This window comes from Fukomys damarensis, unplaced genomic scaffold (genome assembly GCF_012274545.1).
Source record: "Fukomys damarensis isolate Sample0158 unplaced genomic scaffold, DMR_v1.0_HiC HiC_scaffold_22, whole genome shotgun sequence".
NCBI lineage: Eukaryota > Metazoa > Chordata > Mammalia > Rodentia > Bathyergidae > Fukomys > Fukomys damarensis.
This window is the reverse complement of record NW_022900934.1, coordinates 1,702,865-1,719,481: the sequence shown is the minus strand read 5'-3', so window position 1 is coordinate 1,719,481 and position 16,617 is coordinate 1,702,865. Positions and strand designations below refer to the sequence as shown.

The 16,617-nt window shown below is 50.9% G+C and overlaps 1 protein-coding gene across 1 annotated transcript in view; it reads left to right on the top strand.

Moving 5' to 3' along the window:
• Positions 1-16,617, top strand: part of Osbpl2 (oxysterol binding protein like 2) — a 37,636-nt gene that overhangs the window by 2,147 nt on the left and 18,872 nt on the right. Inside the window, exons 2-4 of the mRNA XM_010637730.3 lie at positions 11,546-11,718; positions 14,009-14,153; positions 16,410-16,485. Coding sequence (XP_010636032.1) covers positions 11,682-11,718; positions 14,009-14,153; positions 16,410-16,485 — 258 coding nt within the window. The 5' untranslated portion in view covers positions 11,546-11,681. The remainder of the gene's footprint in view (positions 1-11,545; positions 11,719-14,008; positions 14,154-16,409; positions 16,486-16,617) is intronic.

Genomic DNA, 16,617 nt, shown 5'->3' with positions numbered 1-16,617 from the left:
CCTCCCCTCCCCTATCGGAGGCGCCGCCTGGGCCTGTCCCCTCCCTGGAGCCACTACTTGTGACCCCCACCCCGCCTTTGTTTCTGCCCTTAATTCACGATGCTGGCCAGCTGTGAGTACTGTTGGGAACTTTTTACCTGACGCGCATCTGGGGCAGTCCGAATTCTAAGGCGCCTTCTTCCTCTGCGGGGACAGTGGGGCGCCCAGAAGGATACTTCCTTAGGTTGTATAAGTTGGTGAGCCCAGATGAGGACGGTCAGGTAGTCATAGAATCGGCCCCCTCTGGCCTAGGTGGGGTGAGCAGGTAGATGGTGTTGGCTGCTCGCTTGGCCTGAGGGGTTCTGAACACAGAGCGAGGCCTGTCGCAGCGCTTCCCGGGCTGCCTTCGTGCACCGGCAGAAGTCTCATTACATGCGATTGACACAAACTTTCTGAGTGCTTGTTGCAGGCCCGCTGGCAGCCACGCTGCATGACCTGCCAGCCCATTGGAGCCGCTGAGGGCGCAGCGTGAGAAGAGGAGAGAGTGCCCTGGGACTCTAACAGCACCCCGATGCCAGGAGCCAAGGGTTCTCGTTGTTCCTTGCTGCCTGGGCCGTCTCTCCTCTCTCCCACCGTCATTCCCTGTGTGGCACATGACACCTGCTTTTGCAAACGGAAGCATCTCTGCATCGGCTTTGGCACGGAGGTGCTCCAGTGTTGGTTCGCTGTCCCGTGTTGGGCAGGTGGCGCTTCCTCCTTTGGGCTCTGCGCCTGCCGTGGTGTTGTCATCAAAACATCATGATGAGGAAATGGGTGGCTGCATCTGGTAGAATTTACCTTCCTTGTTTATCTCACATAGCCTTTTATTAATAATAGCTCTTAGGACCACGGATAGCGCACCTGCCTCAAAAAGTGTGCGAGGTCCTGAGTTGTATCCCAGTACTGCAAAACAGAAAAATGGCTTTTATATGAGGGGGTGAAAAAGTGTTTAAAAATTATTGTTCCAGATTGTTGTGAGAACTTTAGAGTCACCTTATTCATATGAGCCTTATAGTAATCTACTAGACAGGAGCTAACATTATCCTCTGATCATTTGTGAGGAATCTGAGGAACAGAGAGGTTAAGAAATTTGCTTGAGATTACCCAGCAGTAAATTATGGTGTAGAGATTTGAACCAAAGCATTGTGGCTCCAGAACTCAAATTCTTCTATCTTATGGCCTTGTGCATGCCAGGTGAGCACTGTTCTCAGCAACACCAACACTTCAGTTGACCCTCTTGTGCCATTTTTTGTTTGTGGTACTGTGGGATACACTGCCTTTTTTTTCCACCCCAGTATCAGGGATCAAACTCAGGACCTTGCAGATGAGGCACCATTGAGCTAAATCCCTGGCCCTGCACTGCCTTTTAATACAAAGATTTTCATTTAAAACTTTTGTTGAGGATATTCTAATCGTGCTGCATACGGACTGTCTGAACTGCAGTTCTTGGAGCACCTGCAGTAGCTTTTCATTTCTCAGGAGCTGGAATGTTTATAAAACCATTTCTTGTTTCTTGTAAAATGAAATCCTCCCTCCATCTGGCCATCCAGGATTTTGCAGAAATGCCCTTCCTGCTGTTCAGTGCCTTTGTTACTAATGAAATTGTTGGTATCTGTTGAGAGAAAAGGGTAAATTTGAAGGGGCAAGTGTGGATCCAACTTCAAGGCCGAGGTTTTCCTTTCAGTCTGAGTCTGCGTAGGCTCTATGTAGTGCTTGGGCATTTCTCTTCCCTCCTCCTAGTGCACTGGAGTGGTCTGGCTCTGCTGTTTTCTGCTTTAATGAGCAGTGTTCTTTTAATATTTAAAAAAGTGCCACTTGACTTTCACTCTCTCGTCTCTTCTTCATGCCTCTGGAAATGCCAGCAAAAGTGTCTTGGATATTCCTTAAGACTTGCTCCACTTTTAAAATCTTATATTCGGCTAATTGAAAACATAACATTTCCTTTTTATGACTTTTTATCAATTTTATGCTTTGTTTGCAAAATGGAGTTTGCAAATGGAGTTCACCGCATTTTGAAGAATAATTTTTCTGCTGTCTCAGAAAAGCCTTGTCCTCCCGTGTTGTCCCTTTGGGGTGAGTGTGAGGCAGGTGGGGCAGATGTCTCTGAGCAGTGGTGGCCACAGCCCCCAGAGTGGTTGACAGCGTGGGCATGAGATTGTGTCTAGTGCATGTTGGGGCGAGGGGTCGTGGGGGAGCTCAGGCTGGGGCCCTAGGTGTTGTCGCTGGGGCTGTTGGCAGGAGGAAAGCCACTGTTTGTCCTCCCGTATCTTTGGCTGTGACTGTGAGAAATACATGTGAACATACAGCATCAGGTGTCTGGTATGTTGTAGGCCCTCTGGATACCCTCAGCTCCCCTGCCTGGGAGTGCTGAACGTGACACCCTGTAATGACACCAGACACACACAAGTGCAGCACAGAGAGGAAGCCGAGAAAACCTTTGGTAGGCAGATTTGCCTTCTGTTGGGAATTAGTAACTGTAGAACAAGGGACCGTCAAGTGAGGGTCTTATAAAAAGACCCTCGGACACGAGGCTGTGACCGCTGGGACTGCTGAGGACCCCTGTGGATGGCACTGTTGGGTGTGTGGCGCTGTCTCCTCCTCATTACCGCATTTCCACTTGGGTGTGGACATCAGACAGTGTTTAGTACTAACTGTCACATGCAAGGTTTAATTCCAAAACTTAGTGTTCACTTCGAGGGTGATGTGTAACCTTGAGACCAAAAGAAAGAGTGCTGTATTTGAACATGACTGTTATGAAAAATGCTTAAATCCTAAGACTAAGGTTCTAGTTGACACTTGAAATGTAGTTTATGTGTATAGTAATTAATGTCTATGCTATCATTTTTGCCTTTTCAAAATGTTTTTGCAAATGTGTTTCATCTGTTGGTGTCACAGCCTTATCAGGCTGCTTGTTTGGGTTCAAGTCATGATGTGGGAGTGAGTCTCCCTGGGGCCGCACCTGCAGTGCTTGTTAATAAATGTGGTTAAGCAGCTCACTGCAGTGTTCCCATGAACTTCCCTTCCCTTTTCTTTCACGCCTCACAGTAACGTTGGGTCACTTGGCAGAAAAGTGCTCATCTCTTAGCTGGAACTGCTGGCAGTACAGAGACCGGTCTCTGAGTTGTGTTCAGGGGAAGTGAGCCTTCGGAAAGGGCTGGACTTGAGGGTGTGTGGGTGTACGGACTGCTGCCTGCACTCGTGTGTCTCTCTCCTTCTTGCCATGAGGTGCCTGTTTGGTTAGTTGTGAAAAACATCTCGAGGCTTGTAGCCTGTGCCTCGGGAACATGGATGGATGAGAAGGGCAAGCAGCTGTTGGGCACTGATAGTGCCTGGCCTAGGTCTGGGCATTGGGCCTATGTCTCCTGGCCTGGCTGCTGGGGTCTGGAGACTCTGTCCTTGCTGCCAAGGCATGGCATCATTCCAGGGACTCTTAGTTGGTCTGTGGGCACAGACAGGTCCTGAGCACAGACCTTTCCCAGGGGGGCTGGGACTACTAGAAAGATGGGCAGAGAGCATGTTTTCTGGGCTGTTGGGTGCTGTAGGGAGGAGCATGGCACGGAGGACAAGGGTCAGTAGGGTGGCTGTGCTGACTCTGGGTTCTAGAAAATGCAGAAGCACCCCAGGGTTGGGGAGAGGGGCAGCGGTGGTGGCACGACTGGTATGCAGTTGTGTTTTACTGAATAAAGGAAAGGCTCATTCAGGGCTGACTGTGGGAAAGGGCCAGCTGCAGTCTGGTACTGTGCCATTGTGCCTGGCTAGAAGGGATGAGCATCCCTGCCTTAAAACCAGGGTGAGAGACCAGGGATGTAGCTCAGTGGTGCCGTGCCTGCCTGGCAAGCGCAAAGTCCTGAGTTCAATCACCGGTAGTGCAAAACAGCAACAACAACAAACAACAACAACAAAACGCAGGGTGAATGTGAGACCCAGTGTCCAGGCCAGGACACCCTGAAGAGGGAAAGGACTGCAGTTGGTGATGACAGGATTTGTCAGAGGTGAGTGGGGTGTGGGGCCACCCCAGGAACGGAGAGGACTCGTGCTAGGTCCCCAGTGTGTCTTGTGCCCTGTATTCTTTCCCAGCGACCTGTGGCAGTCAGTCCTCTGCGTTAAGGGGAGTAGCCAGGTGGGGTGAGGTGGGTGCAGTCCTGGTGCCAGGGTGTGCCTGCAGCTCTGCTGTGCAGCTGGCCAGGCCCTGGGCCAGGTCCTGGAGCCTGTTGGGAAGGCTCATGGGCCAGCACAGAGGGGCTCCCGAACCTGGGCTCTCGTCAGGACACCTGGGCAACACTGGGGAAGTGCATGTGTCCAGGAGAGACATGGCTGGGGGTTATCTGCAAGGAGTCCCAAGTAGTGATGCAACCCAGAGTTGGATTGGAAGCCTCGTTCGGCTCAGGGACCCTTGGAAAACTTAATGAGTAGTCTGAGTCATCTTTCCGGAAGGCAAACAAAACAGAACTTAGTTTTCCTTTTTCTTTCTCTCTTTTAGGCAGGGAGGTTGGTGGGGATGGGGCATTGGTTCATGGATTTATTTTCCTGGTCTTGGTTGGAACACCGTCTCTTGCAGTGTCATGGGAAGGTCTGATTTTAGGGTGATAAATTTCTCAGAGCAGTAAAACCGGTTAGAGGGGACAAAGGAGGAGTTGGGCAAGGTGGAAGGAAGGGCTTGTGGAGCTCACAGAAAAGGGCAGGGTTGTCAGAGGGGCCCTGAGGACATCCAGGGTGCCCTGCAGGACGGGGGCCTTTCACCCAAAGGCTCCCTCCACCCTCCTGATTCCTGAGGCTTCGAGTTCTGCAGCCGCACGTTCCCCACTCTGCATCTGCCAAGACCGTTGGTTTCCATGGCTAGGGATGCACATGCAGCAGCGGGCGAGGGGACAGACCCGCCTGTCTGATTCTGCTGTCGCCTGGGTAAGCTGTGAGCTGCAGGGAGCCGCTGCCCAGAACTTTCTCAGCACTCCCCGCTTGGCCGCATTGGAACAGCTTTTTTCTGTGTTGCGTGGTGGTGAGGTTGATCAAAACAAGTGTTACTGAATGAAAGAGCAACATTCATTGTGTGCGTGTGTGTGTGTGCGTGTGTTGGAAACGCGTTGTATTGGATCACAAGATGATGTTCTTAGAGTGTGGGAAACATTCTTGGCACTCATAGAGCTCAATGCTGAGCTTTTGATCAAGTTGAGGGTGGTATTTGGGGAAGCTCATCATGGACAGTGCCTGGAGACTCTCAGGATCGTCACAGCCCCTCTGGTGTTTCTCAGGAATGCCGCTGAGCCTCCCCTTTGCCTCCTCTTTTTTTTTTTTAAATGTTGGGTATTGAACCCAGAGTGTTTCAGCTGAGCTAAATCCCCAGCCTTTTAAAATTTTTTATTTTGACACAGGGTCTCATTAAGTTGTGGCGTTGCCCAGGTTGATCTTGAACTTGAGATTCTCCAGCCTCAGCCTCCCAGAGTGTGGGATTGCAGGTGTGCACCACCACGGCCCGGCTCCCTTTTGCCCTTTCTTAAGGCAACCCTGCTGGCATTGAGAGTGGGAAACACGGGGCAACTCATGCTGTTGTTTCTCTTGCTTTTCTCAAAAAACTTTCTGTTTCCTACACTAATTCCAAATATTAATTCTTTTTGTGATGGTTGAGAAATGTGGTTGGCTAGTGCAGACCTAAAGCAGTACCTCAAGTTAGTGGCTGGCATCTTGTGGGTTCATTGCCGTTTTATTAAGAGTGGAAAGCTGTTCTTCAGCTAAGCAGCTTTAAGGGCTGAGTGGAATTAAGTAGCTGACTTTGTGATGATTACATATGGTCCAGACTAAGAATAGCCACAGGATCCTGAGGAGGGCTGAGGCGCTGTGAAAGCTGAGGAAACGGAGAACGTGAAGCTTATTCATGTTGCTCTCGGAGAGCACTGTAATGGCGCTTCTCAGACGGTTGGACCGTGAAGGTGTTTGGCTGCAGGATAAGGAACTTGTGTTCAGTGACGATCACTCTCGGTTCCTCCCCACACTGAGCTGTGCTGAGGGCAGAGCCTGGTGCCATGTGCCTTCCCCAGTGGCGATGTGCGGGCCGGCCGGAGGCAGCAGGTCACACACTTTGTCTCTAATAGAGAAGAGATTGTTTATGTGAGTCTAAATTTATGCAAAATCTTAAAAATAGCCAGTAAGCTTTTGCAATGACAGGAATATTAACGCTCAGTCTTTCCTTAACAATTGGCAATGAGCATATTTCTGTGACTGCACATTGAGAAATGCATGGTGGTTCTGGAGTAAGGGTAGAGATGGCTTGTCCTGTTGGCTCCTCTGTCACATCCCATTGAAAGAAAGGCCTGCCTTGGGAAGGGTGCTGTGATGTGTCAGCCAGCCTGGATTTGTCAAGTTCCTGCTCTGACTGCTGCCCACCTTCATTCCTTCCTCCTGTTTGAGGGCTGTTGAGTGCTCTGGGATGACAAGTGGTCAGCTCCAGATCCCATGATGGCCAGCCCAGGAGGCCTGAGGGCTGTGCTCTGAGGCAACGTGGCTGCTGAGGAGTTACACTGAGAACTCACCCCTCTGTCCTATCTGCACATTTCCCAGGCTCATAGTCACCTGTGGCCAGTGGCAGGTGCACTGGGCAGAGCAGATTTGAGCCCTCTCGAAACTCTGACACCATGAGGTGCTGTGCCTTTGTTCAGTTAATGCTTACAGAAAACTGAAACTGTTGCCTAGAGGTCCCCTGGGTCTGAGAGGGCCAGGGCCTTCACCATCCAAGCGGCCCCTGAAGTTAGAAATACTGAAAGGAAGGTGACCACGAAGGCAACACAGCCAAGAAGCATTATCCATGCCAAATAGCCTTGCTGCAGTGGAGAAGGGTGGGGACCCTGAGGGGCCCTGACCACTCGCCCTAGAGCTGGGTAGCTCTAGGGTCCCTGGCGCCATACTTAGGAGGTGCTGACGGAGGGAGCCTGGCGCCACTTTCCAGCTTGGCCGAGGAACTGCTGGCATTTTCTGCAGTGTGCTCAGAGGAGCGGGCATTGTCTCACTGTTCCTGCCTTAGCTTTCCTCTCCTCCATCATTGATCAGGACCTTCTGCCCTTTAATTTCTACAGAGAGCTGATTCTGCACATTGTGTGATAGGCTGTCGTCTCAGGTTGACAAGTGACCCTTATTTCCTGTTTGTGCTCTGATAGCATTTCAGTGTCGCTATAGCGTCTGTCTGGGGTCTGACAGGCCAGCTGGGGGATGTGGCCAGGTAGTTCCCCCCAGGTCACCTGGACTATGAGTATTCATAGAGTGGCTGGACATTTGGGGCCTGGTTGGGCAAGGTTCTGGTGGGACAGGGATTGCACAGAGGGGCATCTTCAAGATGGCATAGTGGGAAAAAATTAAAAGATGGTACAGTGGGAACTCATATCAAGGGGTGGATGTTTTGTAGAAGATGGAAGGGATGGGAAGATGCCTTGGGTGGGTGGGGCTTACAGGTCACCTTCCCTCTGGGTGTGCCTGGGAACCATGTGATAGGATGTGCCCGGTCTCCTGCCCTAGAGTCGCCCAAAGAGGACAGGAGGGCGTCATGGCCAGAAATGCCATTCTTAGCTCACTTCCTGGGTTTTTTCCTCTGGACTTAGGAAAGGGAGACACTGATTAGAAAGAGCTGATAAAAGAAAAACAAGCCCACAGTTCTTTCCTGAGGCTCTGTCTCCTTATGTTTTTTTCTGAGAACAAAATATCCACACATGTGCATGCTTAGGAAACGATGGTTCTGCCTTTACTAGATCTTTTATGGTGCCCTCAGCTTTGGCAGAGTACAAGTTACAAAGCCTGGCTTTGCTTCTTTTAGTGCAAAAGTATAAAATATGAGGGATCTTAAGCACATCTCTAAGCTGTGGTATTCCTGGGTGGTGGGTCTGGGGTCAAAGACAACTCAGAGCCTGTGGGCTTCTGGGGTATGGGACCAGGCCTCTGAGATGTCCAGAGGTGGACAGATGCATGGAAGGACAGATATGGCTTAACTACGGAACGTCCCCAAAACACTTGTGTGTTGAGAACTTGATTCCCAGTGCAACAGTATTCAGAGGTGGGGCCAGAGAGGTGACTGGATAAAGACACCAACCTTATCATCTGATGGATTTATGGCTTTGTGGCTTGGGGTGTGGGGTCGGGCTGGAGGCAGTAGGTACTGGGGGTGTGCTTTGAAGGTTATGTCCTGTCTCCAAGCCCTTACTGTCTCTGCCTTTCTCTCTGCTTCCTGGATGCCATGAGGTGAACAGCTCTCTATTATGAGGCCCTCACCACAGGCCCAAAGTAACAGAGCCAGTAGACCATGAAACCTCAGAAGCCATCAGCCAAAGTAAACCTTTCCTCCTTCAAGTTGTTTCCCTCAGGTATTTTGTCATGGTGATGAAAAGCTGACTGAAGACCCTCGGAGTGCCTGGGGGCCAAGTGTCTGGGTGGGAGTAACCCCTTCTTCTTGCAGACCTCAGGTCACTCCACAGGGGCTGCCGGCGAGGAGGCTCCTGAGAGCACTGTGGCAGCAGCCTGTGGCAGCTGAGCAATTCCCAGGTCCTGTGGGGGCCTGTGAGGAAGGTGTGCAATGTGTCCCTGCAGATGCAGTCTCTGGGGTGACCTGGGGCCATGTTGGAGTTGGGCCTGTGTGAGTCTGAGGCTGCCTGGGGAGGCTGTTGCCTGGAACTTGTGGAGACTTATGGAAAGGTCTTCTGTGGACCTCAGTCAGGGCTGGACTTCACGGCCCGCCTGGTAGGAATGCAGTCACAGGGGACGGCAGGGTCCCCAGTCAGCTGAGCTTGTGTCTTCAATGTGGCTGACCTAACATCTCACCCTCATCTTAAAGTTTTTCTGCAAAGTTGATTGATTTACCATTAACATTAGGATGTTTGCTGTAGGTCAAGAAGCATGTAAAAAAGGAAAACAAGAAGCTTTTAAAGTGCTTTTTATTATGGGAGTTGTTGTAGTACAGCAAAGCAGGCAGACAAGTACAAAGGTCCCTTTTGTGCTGTCTCCAGCCCCACCGTCCACCAGCTCAGGCCCATCTGTCTCATGAACCACACAGTAGATTTTGAAGAAAATCTTGGACACGCTGTTAACTAGTCCATATACGTATATGTCAGTATGTAGCTCTAGAAGATGAGGCCTTCTAAAAAAGACCTGTTGTGCAACCTCAGAAACAGTATCCTCATGCCAGTCAGATATTCGCTCTGAGCTGGGTGAATCCTAGCAGTCTGGGAGGCTGAGGCAGGAGGGTTGAAATTTCATGCCTAGCCTGGGCAGTATAGTAGCTGAGTGAGACCCTGTTTCCAAAAAAAAAAAAAAAACCACCACTGTCAGCTGTTCAATTCTTCACAAACATTTGTTTGAGATCCATTTATGCAGCCTTGTTTGAATCCTGCTACATGTAAGCGTGTTAGTTGATGTCTTTTTGGGGGTAGCTTTTTAAAGGTTAACTGACATGTAATAAATCGTACATATCTAAACCGTATAATCAAGACAAGGAAATGACCTTCCATCTCTGTGTCCCTGCAGTGTGGTTTAACATGTCATGATCCCCCCACCACCCCAATAGGGGAAAGGGCTCTGTCCAGAGGGCTCCAGACCTAGAAGTTGCTGCTTGTGTTCCCGTGATGTGTTTAGCAAGACTCTGTTCTGTGAACTCCCTTAGGTGGGTGGGAAAGCCAGAGGCTGACTGGGATTTGGCCTTGGTTTTCAAGCTGGGAGGAGCTGAGAGGCGACAGGGTCTCTCCAGAGGTGCGTGTGCTGCCTCCTCATGGAGTTCGGCAGCCGCTGCGGTGGTGCTGGGTGCAGCAGTGTCCCTCTCAGTTGCTTCGCAGCATGCTTGTAGAAAGCGCAGTCCCCTTGCCTGCTGCTTGGTGACACAGTGGGAAGGACAGTGTGTCAAAGACCAGCATGAAGTCAGGGTGTATATCCTCTTTCCTGTTTTGCGGAGTAAACTTCATCCGGACAACTTTCTTTTTGTTAACATTATGAATTCGGCCTCAGTGTATTTGCTGTGTTTCAGTTGCTGTAATTTCTTGGTGCCAGGCTGTCCCATCTTTGCAGCGGGAGCTTTTGACTTGGCCTCATTTCCTGGTCTGCTTTGTACTGTCACATCGTCCCCCAGACTGGGCAGTTTGGAATAGGCAGAAGCTTACCAGGCCAGTGTCAGTGTCTGTCCAGGTCTTTCCTACTTAGTTCCTTGATGGGAGGAGACGGCTCCAGCCGGGCCCAGCTCCTGGCGCCTCAGGCTGCTGTGGGGCACAGCTCCTCGCTGGCTTCTGCCATCTCCTCTGGGGGTATGAGAAGGATAGAAGAGGCTCCCAGTCACAGGGCACTGCTTGGTGCAAGAGAGGCATCAGAAGCAGCAGCTGTTGCCCTGCTCGGCGCGGGGCGCAGATGAAGTGCTGCTCCAGGTGTGCAGCTCTGTGACTGGCTGGGGTGGTGGAAGGAAAGGGAAACACTGGAAGTCTTCAGAGAGAAGAGCATTGGAGGAGCTGAGGACTGGAAGCTCGTGCACGTGCAGCTCGGTCTGTGGACAGAGCCCGGAGATGAGCCGTGTGCTGGAGTCGCACGTCCCCGAGCACCTCATGGCCAGTTCAAGGACCTGGCGCGTGCCTCTTGGAGCCCTCTTGCCCTTCACATCGTCCCTGTCAGAATGGAGCGGAGACTACCAGTTAACAGAAGGACTCTGCTTATTTTCAGAAAAAATGAAACCTCTTAGGACAAGGTTGACATTTGCTTCAGTGCTGTGCCATTTCTAACATGCTGCTCTTCTTGTGGGAGAAGGGAATGTGCTTGAGCTAAAATGGATCTGAGAACCTTTAAGCCTACTTCATTTTACCCTTACGAGTCAGCACACATCACAGTCTTTCTTCTCTGGGATTGAGAAGCTGGCCTCATGCCTAGTGGTGCAGTTCAGAGACAGAGCGTTTACCTAGCCCTCTCCAGCCACGCACACAGAATTGGTTCGGGATTGAGTGCGAAAATACTTTGGCATCATCTCCTGTTTACTTACAACTGCTTGGTTCTGGTGACTTTGAGCAAAACTTGCCAAGATGGGTTGGGGCGCCGACGCTAAAGGCCTCACTGAACTGACCCACCTCCAGGCTGCCTTTTCCCAAATTAATGTCCAACTGTTTCCTTTCACAGCTGCAGATAATGAATTTTAAATATAACTCTTTTTTTTTTTTTTTTTTTTTTTTTTTTTTTTTTTTTTTTTTTTTTTTTTTTTTTGGTATCGGGGATCGAACTCAGGTTCTTGTGCTTACGAGGCAGGCGGCAGAACCGTAAATATAACTCTTAAAATAATAGTCACTTATTGACCTGTTACTCATCCGTCGATCTTTACATCATTAGGAGTGCTTCCCCTCATTTATTCTGTTTGAAGTCCTGTATTTGTTATGAGATGATACATTTTATTTCTGTGCTTAATGTAACTAAGATCAATTTCAAAATGGTAAGTGGGTTTTTTTTGTTTTGTTTTATAAGTAGGTATTTAAAAATGGTTTTTAAACCATGTTTATTCTGGAAGCTAAGCACGCCAAAATGTTTCTCCTCTTAGATCTCCAGTGTCAACTAGGTTTTTATCAAGAGAAAGATCATAGCTTGAAGTTGCTTCTGCTACTGAAGTAGATCAGATACGATGATCCAGTAGGAAGACTGAGCACTGAGGCGGCGACAAAGCCTGCTGCTGAAGGATGAATGGGGAGGAAGAGTTCTTTGATGCCGTCACAGGTGAGCTGAAAGAGAAGATGATCTGGAGACCAGGGTGTGTGGGAGTCCATGGCACTCAGAGCAGGCCTGAATTTGAGATGTGGCCTGGCTCAGCAAAATGGGGCCACGAAAGACACATTACATAAGCCCGATGCCAGCTCATTAGAAAGAATGTGATGTGCTTTGTCAGAGGTGGGGAACCTTGACTTTAGATTTCGGAAGACAGCATGAAGAGGCAGCAAAGTTCAAAGTTTTTGGAAGATCTCCTGGGGCTAGTTTTATTTGGATCCTGCAAGAAATGATCTGTTTGAGTAAGATGGTCAATAGTCTTCTGTCACTTAATGATCAAAATTACTGGTCTTGCCACGTGTACTAGGTATATATGCCTGTAGTCCTAGCACTCGAGAGGCTGAAGCAAGAATAATTCTGGTAGTTCAAGGCCAGCCTGAAAACAAAACAGCATGGTGGCACATGTCTGTAATCCCAGCACTTGGGAGGCAGAGACTGGAGGATCTCCAGGAGTTTGAGCTCAGCCTGGGCTACTTAGTGAGTTCAAGGCCATCCTAAACTGCATAGCAAGACCCTGTCTCAAAAAATAAAACCAAACAAACAAAAACCAACAACCCAAAAAATCATCAGACTTAAGACTGTGTCTTTTTTGTTTTGTCTTTTTTGTGGTACCAGGGATTGAACTTGAGACCTGCGCTTGTGAGGCAGGCATCAGAACCACTGAGCCAAATCCCTGGCCCCTATGTCTTCATTTTTGCTCCCCACAGTACGCCCTGAAACAGATTACTTGATTTCAGTGCTCTTGCTGCCTCATAGTTCAGATGTCCTTCACTTTGGGAAGACATTTAAGGGGAGATCTGCATGGTTGTGCCTGTGGAGGTGCGGCTCACATGTGTGTGTGGGGGGGGACAGAGAGGCCACACTGGCCTGTTCACTCAGAGCTGCCAGTGTCTTCACTGCCTGTCCCTGGGAGAGCAGAAGTGCTTGAGCCACAGAGGCCTGGACTCCTTACTTCAAGACTCCTCACTTCAGGTGCTTACGTTTGTCCCCGACTCTTCCATCCCTGAGGGTCAGTTTGGAATACTATTTTGGGGGTCCCTTTGATGAAATGATCTGAATGGCTGTTGCCAGTGGGAGGGGATTGTGGGCTCATCCTGCCCATTCCTTGTCCTTGGGTGTGGGATGCCAGAACACCACCTGGAATACTGCTGTGGGCTGGTGTCTGGCGCTTCTGTAGCTGCTGCCCTGCCAGGGTCTTTCCTGCCGCCAGGAGCCACTCCCCAGGTGGGGTGTCACATAAGCCTCTCCCTCATCCCACAGGAGTGCTCGAGCTCCCAGTGTTGCTGCTGTGCTTCTGGGTGCACTGTTGGTGCAAGTCAGTTATTGCCTTACTCCAATCCAAAACCCCAGGGGAAGGGGCCACTGAGCTCCTTCCATCTTCCCAGGAGACATTGTGTTCATTTTTATCATTTTGTGGCTGAACTCCACTGACTGTTTTTGTGGATATGCTCCTGGGAGACCTGCTTGCTGTCAGACCTGCAACCCTTCCCAGTTGAATTCTTTCTCAGTGGAGGAGGCACACAGCATTCGCACCTATGGGGCACCTGCCTCACCTGGAGGCCATGCCGGTCACAGAGAGGTGGGCCTCCATGCTCTTCCTCAGCTGGGAGTTGTACAGGAAGTTCCCAGTTGTCTGCGGACTTGTGTAATTGATACTTCTCTGAATGCCTATGAACTTCTTGAATAAGTCCATTTTGGCTTTCCCTGGGGAGGGCCACAGCCTGGTGTGATATTTGGATGAGCTCCACCATTGTAGAAGCCACAGTGGGCTGCAGAGTCGTTGCTTTGCATGGCAGCACTTCCCTGTGTGCCCCAGCCCTGAGGTAGATCAGGACCTTTATTGCTTGGGAAGCAGAATTAATTATTCTAAACATCACTTAAAAACTGTGAGGAGGGCTGGGGATTTAGCTCACTAGCACCATGCCTGCCTCACAAGCACAAGGTCCCGAGTTCACCCCATCCCCAGTACCAAAAGCAAACAAACAAAAAAACAAAAACTATGTCAAGCTGGGTGTGGTGGCGCACACCTGTAATCCCCAGCACTTGGGAGGCTGAGGCAGGAGGATCACTAAGAGTTCCAGGCCAGCCTGAGCTACATAATGAGACCCTGTCTTTATAAAACAAAACAAAACAAAAAAAACTATACAGAGCTTTAGGTAGTCTGCTTGCACAATGAGAATCTTGGTAGATTTTCACTTTCTCCAAGTCCAGTGGAAATGACCATTTTGCTTGTTTTGTGCAGGCTTTGATTCTGATAACTCTTCTGGGGAATTTTCAGAGGCGAATCAGAAGATCACTGGAATGATTGACTTAGACACCAGCAAAAGTACAAGGAGTGGGAAAGGTGGGGAGAGGCCGTCCCAAGAGAATGGAATTCAAAAGCACAGGTATGACGCCTCAGCTCACTGTTTTAGTTTCCTGAGGTCCACCTGTGATCACCCCTGTACTGTGCCTCGCACCCCTCAGGTCTCCTGTGGGCTTGGGGCGGGCCCCTCCACACTCCCTGGATCTAGCCGTCTGCACCCTGGAAGACTCAGAAGTCAGTAGAGGGCAGAGTTTGGCCTAGTGGTTTCCCCATCCCTGAAACCCGGGACTCTGCTCGGGCTTGCTGCGAGCCAGGCTTCTTGCTGACTCTTGCAGATCCATCTGTTCTTCCAGACCGTGAATTAACCCTCTGGTTTCTTCTGCATCCTATTGTGATGCCTTGGCTGGTGGCCCGGTGAGGACGGAAGGGTTTGGTTAGCTTGCTAAAGCAAGACCCCAGTCCATTTTCCTCCCGCCAACACGTTCACGCTCACATAAGGAGATTCTGAGGATGGTGAGGGCTCCAGTCCTTCTCGAGCAACAGGAGTGTGGCAGGACTGGCTGTCCGTGGAGGCGGTGGGTGGGAGGTGGTGCTAGGCGCATGCTGAGGAATGTTGGTGCTAGGCCTCCGGCCTCACCCTGAGCTCCTCTCTGAATGTCAGCTGCTTGCCTGCGTGATGGGTCGCCCAGTGCCCTGGGTGCTTCACTCTCCCTTTCTCCTTCTTTCATGTGCTCAGCAGTTGCGGGAACTTCTCTGGTGCTTTGCAGCCCTGCCCGAGGCAGCACACGCTCTCTGGACCCCTACCATGCCTTCAGAGAGCATGGTGCCCTGTGACCAGCCGCCAGCCGCCAGCTGTCAGCCCAAGCCCCTGCCTCCCTCTCCCTGTCACCGTGCTCTGATACTTTGGCCTCTTTAAATAGTCCTTGGTTTCTCCCATTTTTGCTGCATGCCACCCTCCCCTCCTGATCTCTTCCTGCCACGCAGTGGCATTTCTCAACCAGGCCTGATGTGCCATCGCCAGCTGTCTACCTAAAGCTTAGGCAGGTCAGCTGTGGAATGCCCCATGCCCCTGGTCCTAAGTAGCTCTGGACAGCAGAAGCGTCCTGGCTTGGACATTGAGCAATACAGTTGTCCTCTTTTTAGGACAAGGATCAGTGTCCTCCCCTCTTATCCTTGGGGCTCAGCCCTGTTCACTCCTCTCCCAGCCACTGGGACCTCTTGGGGTCCGAGGAGCATCCCGCCTGCCCTGGTTCTTGCCCACCCTGCTCTGTTGGCCTGGAGCCCTGCCCACCTTCATGTCTCTGTCCCTGCTCATCTTTGTCATTTCCCACAGTGGTCATGCCCGCTACGTGTGGGGGTGCACGCCCATATTCCTGGCCCTGCAGAAGGCAGAGGCAGAGGCAGAAAGATTGCAAGTTCAAGTCCAGCCTGGATAATTTAGTGATGTGTAGAGTCTTGTCTCAAGAAATAAAAACCTCTGGGGATGTAGCTCAGCTGGAGGCCCTGGGTTCAGTGCCCAGCACCACATGCACACACGAGAAAGGAGTCCTCTGGGAACCCTCTGCCCCCAGCTGAGCTGTGCTCCCCTCATGATACCCTTGAGGTCTGCATGGCGTGCTGCGTGAGGACCGCTCGTGGAATGCACGCGTGTGGATCCAAGAGTTCATTTGCGTCTGTTCCATTTTGCCTCACAGCTGCCACACCCTCCCTCCCTCTTATGCCCCCATATGCACAGTGCTTTGAAACCGCTGCCCTGATGTGCTGTGCCTGAGGGCTGCATCACTTGGGACCTCAGCTATTCATTTTTGAGGGTCAGAGCATCCAAGTCAAGGGCCCCCAGTTTCAGATGCAGCGCCTCACTTCCATGAATAAGAGTTGCACAGAAAAATGCTCAGGTGGCCTCTGGGGAGCTGAGAGCAGTAGTGGGAACCAGGCGGCTACTCCATGGAGCCTCCCCGCACCCCCACTCTGTGGCATCCCACCAAAGCCAAGTCTCCACTCAGGTATCCCTCTCTCCCCAGATGGAACAGGGCGGCTGGGGCCTCTGCGCTGGTTGGAAGATGGTTTGAGAAAGAATGCAGCTTGGGAAAAGCAAGCACATGTTTAAAGGGGCTCAGCAGCAGGTTTCTGAAGAGGTTTACTTAACCCATCTCACCCCTGGTGGCTCCCCTCTGTCCACTGTCCTGGGGCTGCCCCAGGTGGGTGCAATGAGGGAACCTCCTGTGAGGCTCCAGCAGCAGCCTGTCCCCCTGGGCACGTCAGAATCATGCCTGAGCAGCCATTGTGGGATGCGCACTTTCCTTGGATAACGAATGCCCGTTGTCTTGCATTTCCCCAGGACATCACTGCCTGCTCCCATGTTCACCAGAAGCGACTTCAGTGTGTGGAGTATCCTGAAAAAGTGCATTGGCCTGGTGAGTTCAGATGGCTTGTTTGAAGCTTGAAACTTAGACATTTTAAATTTATGTAAGGGCTGAGGATTTAGCTCAGAGGTTCGGTGGCCTGCCTTGCAAGCGCAAGGACCCAAGTTCAATCCCTGGTACCAA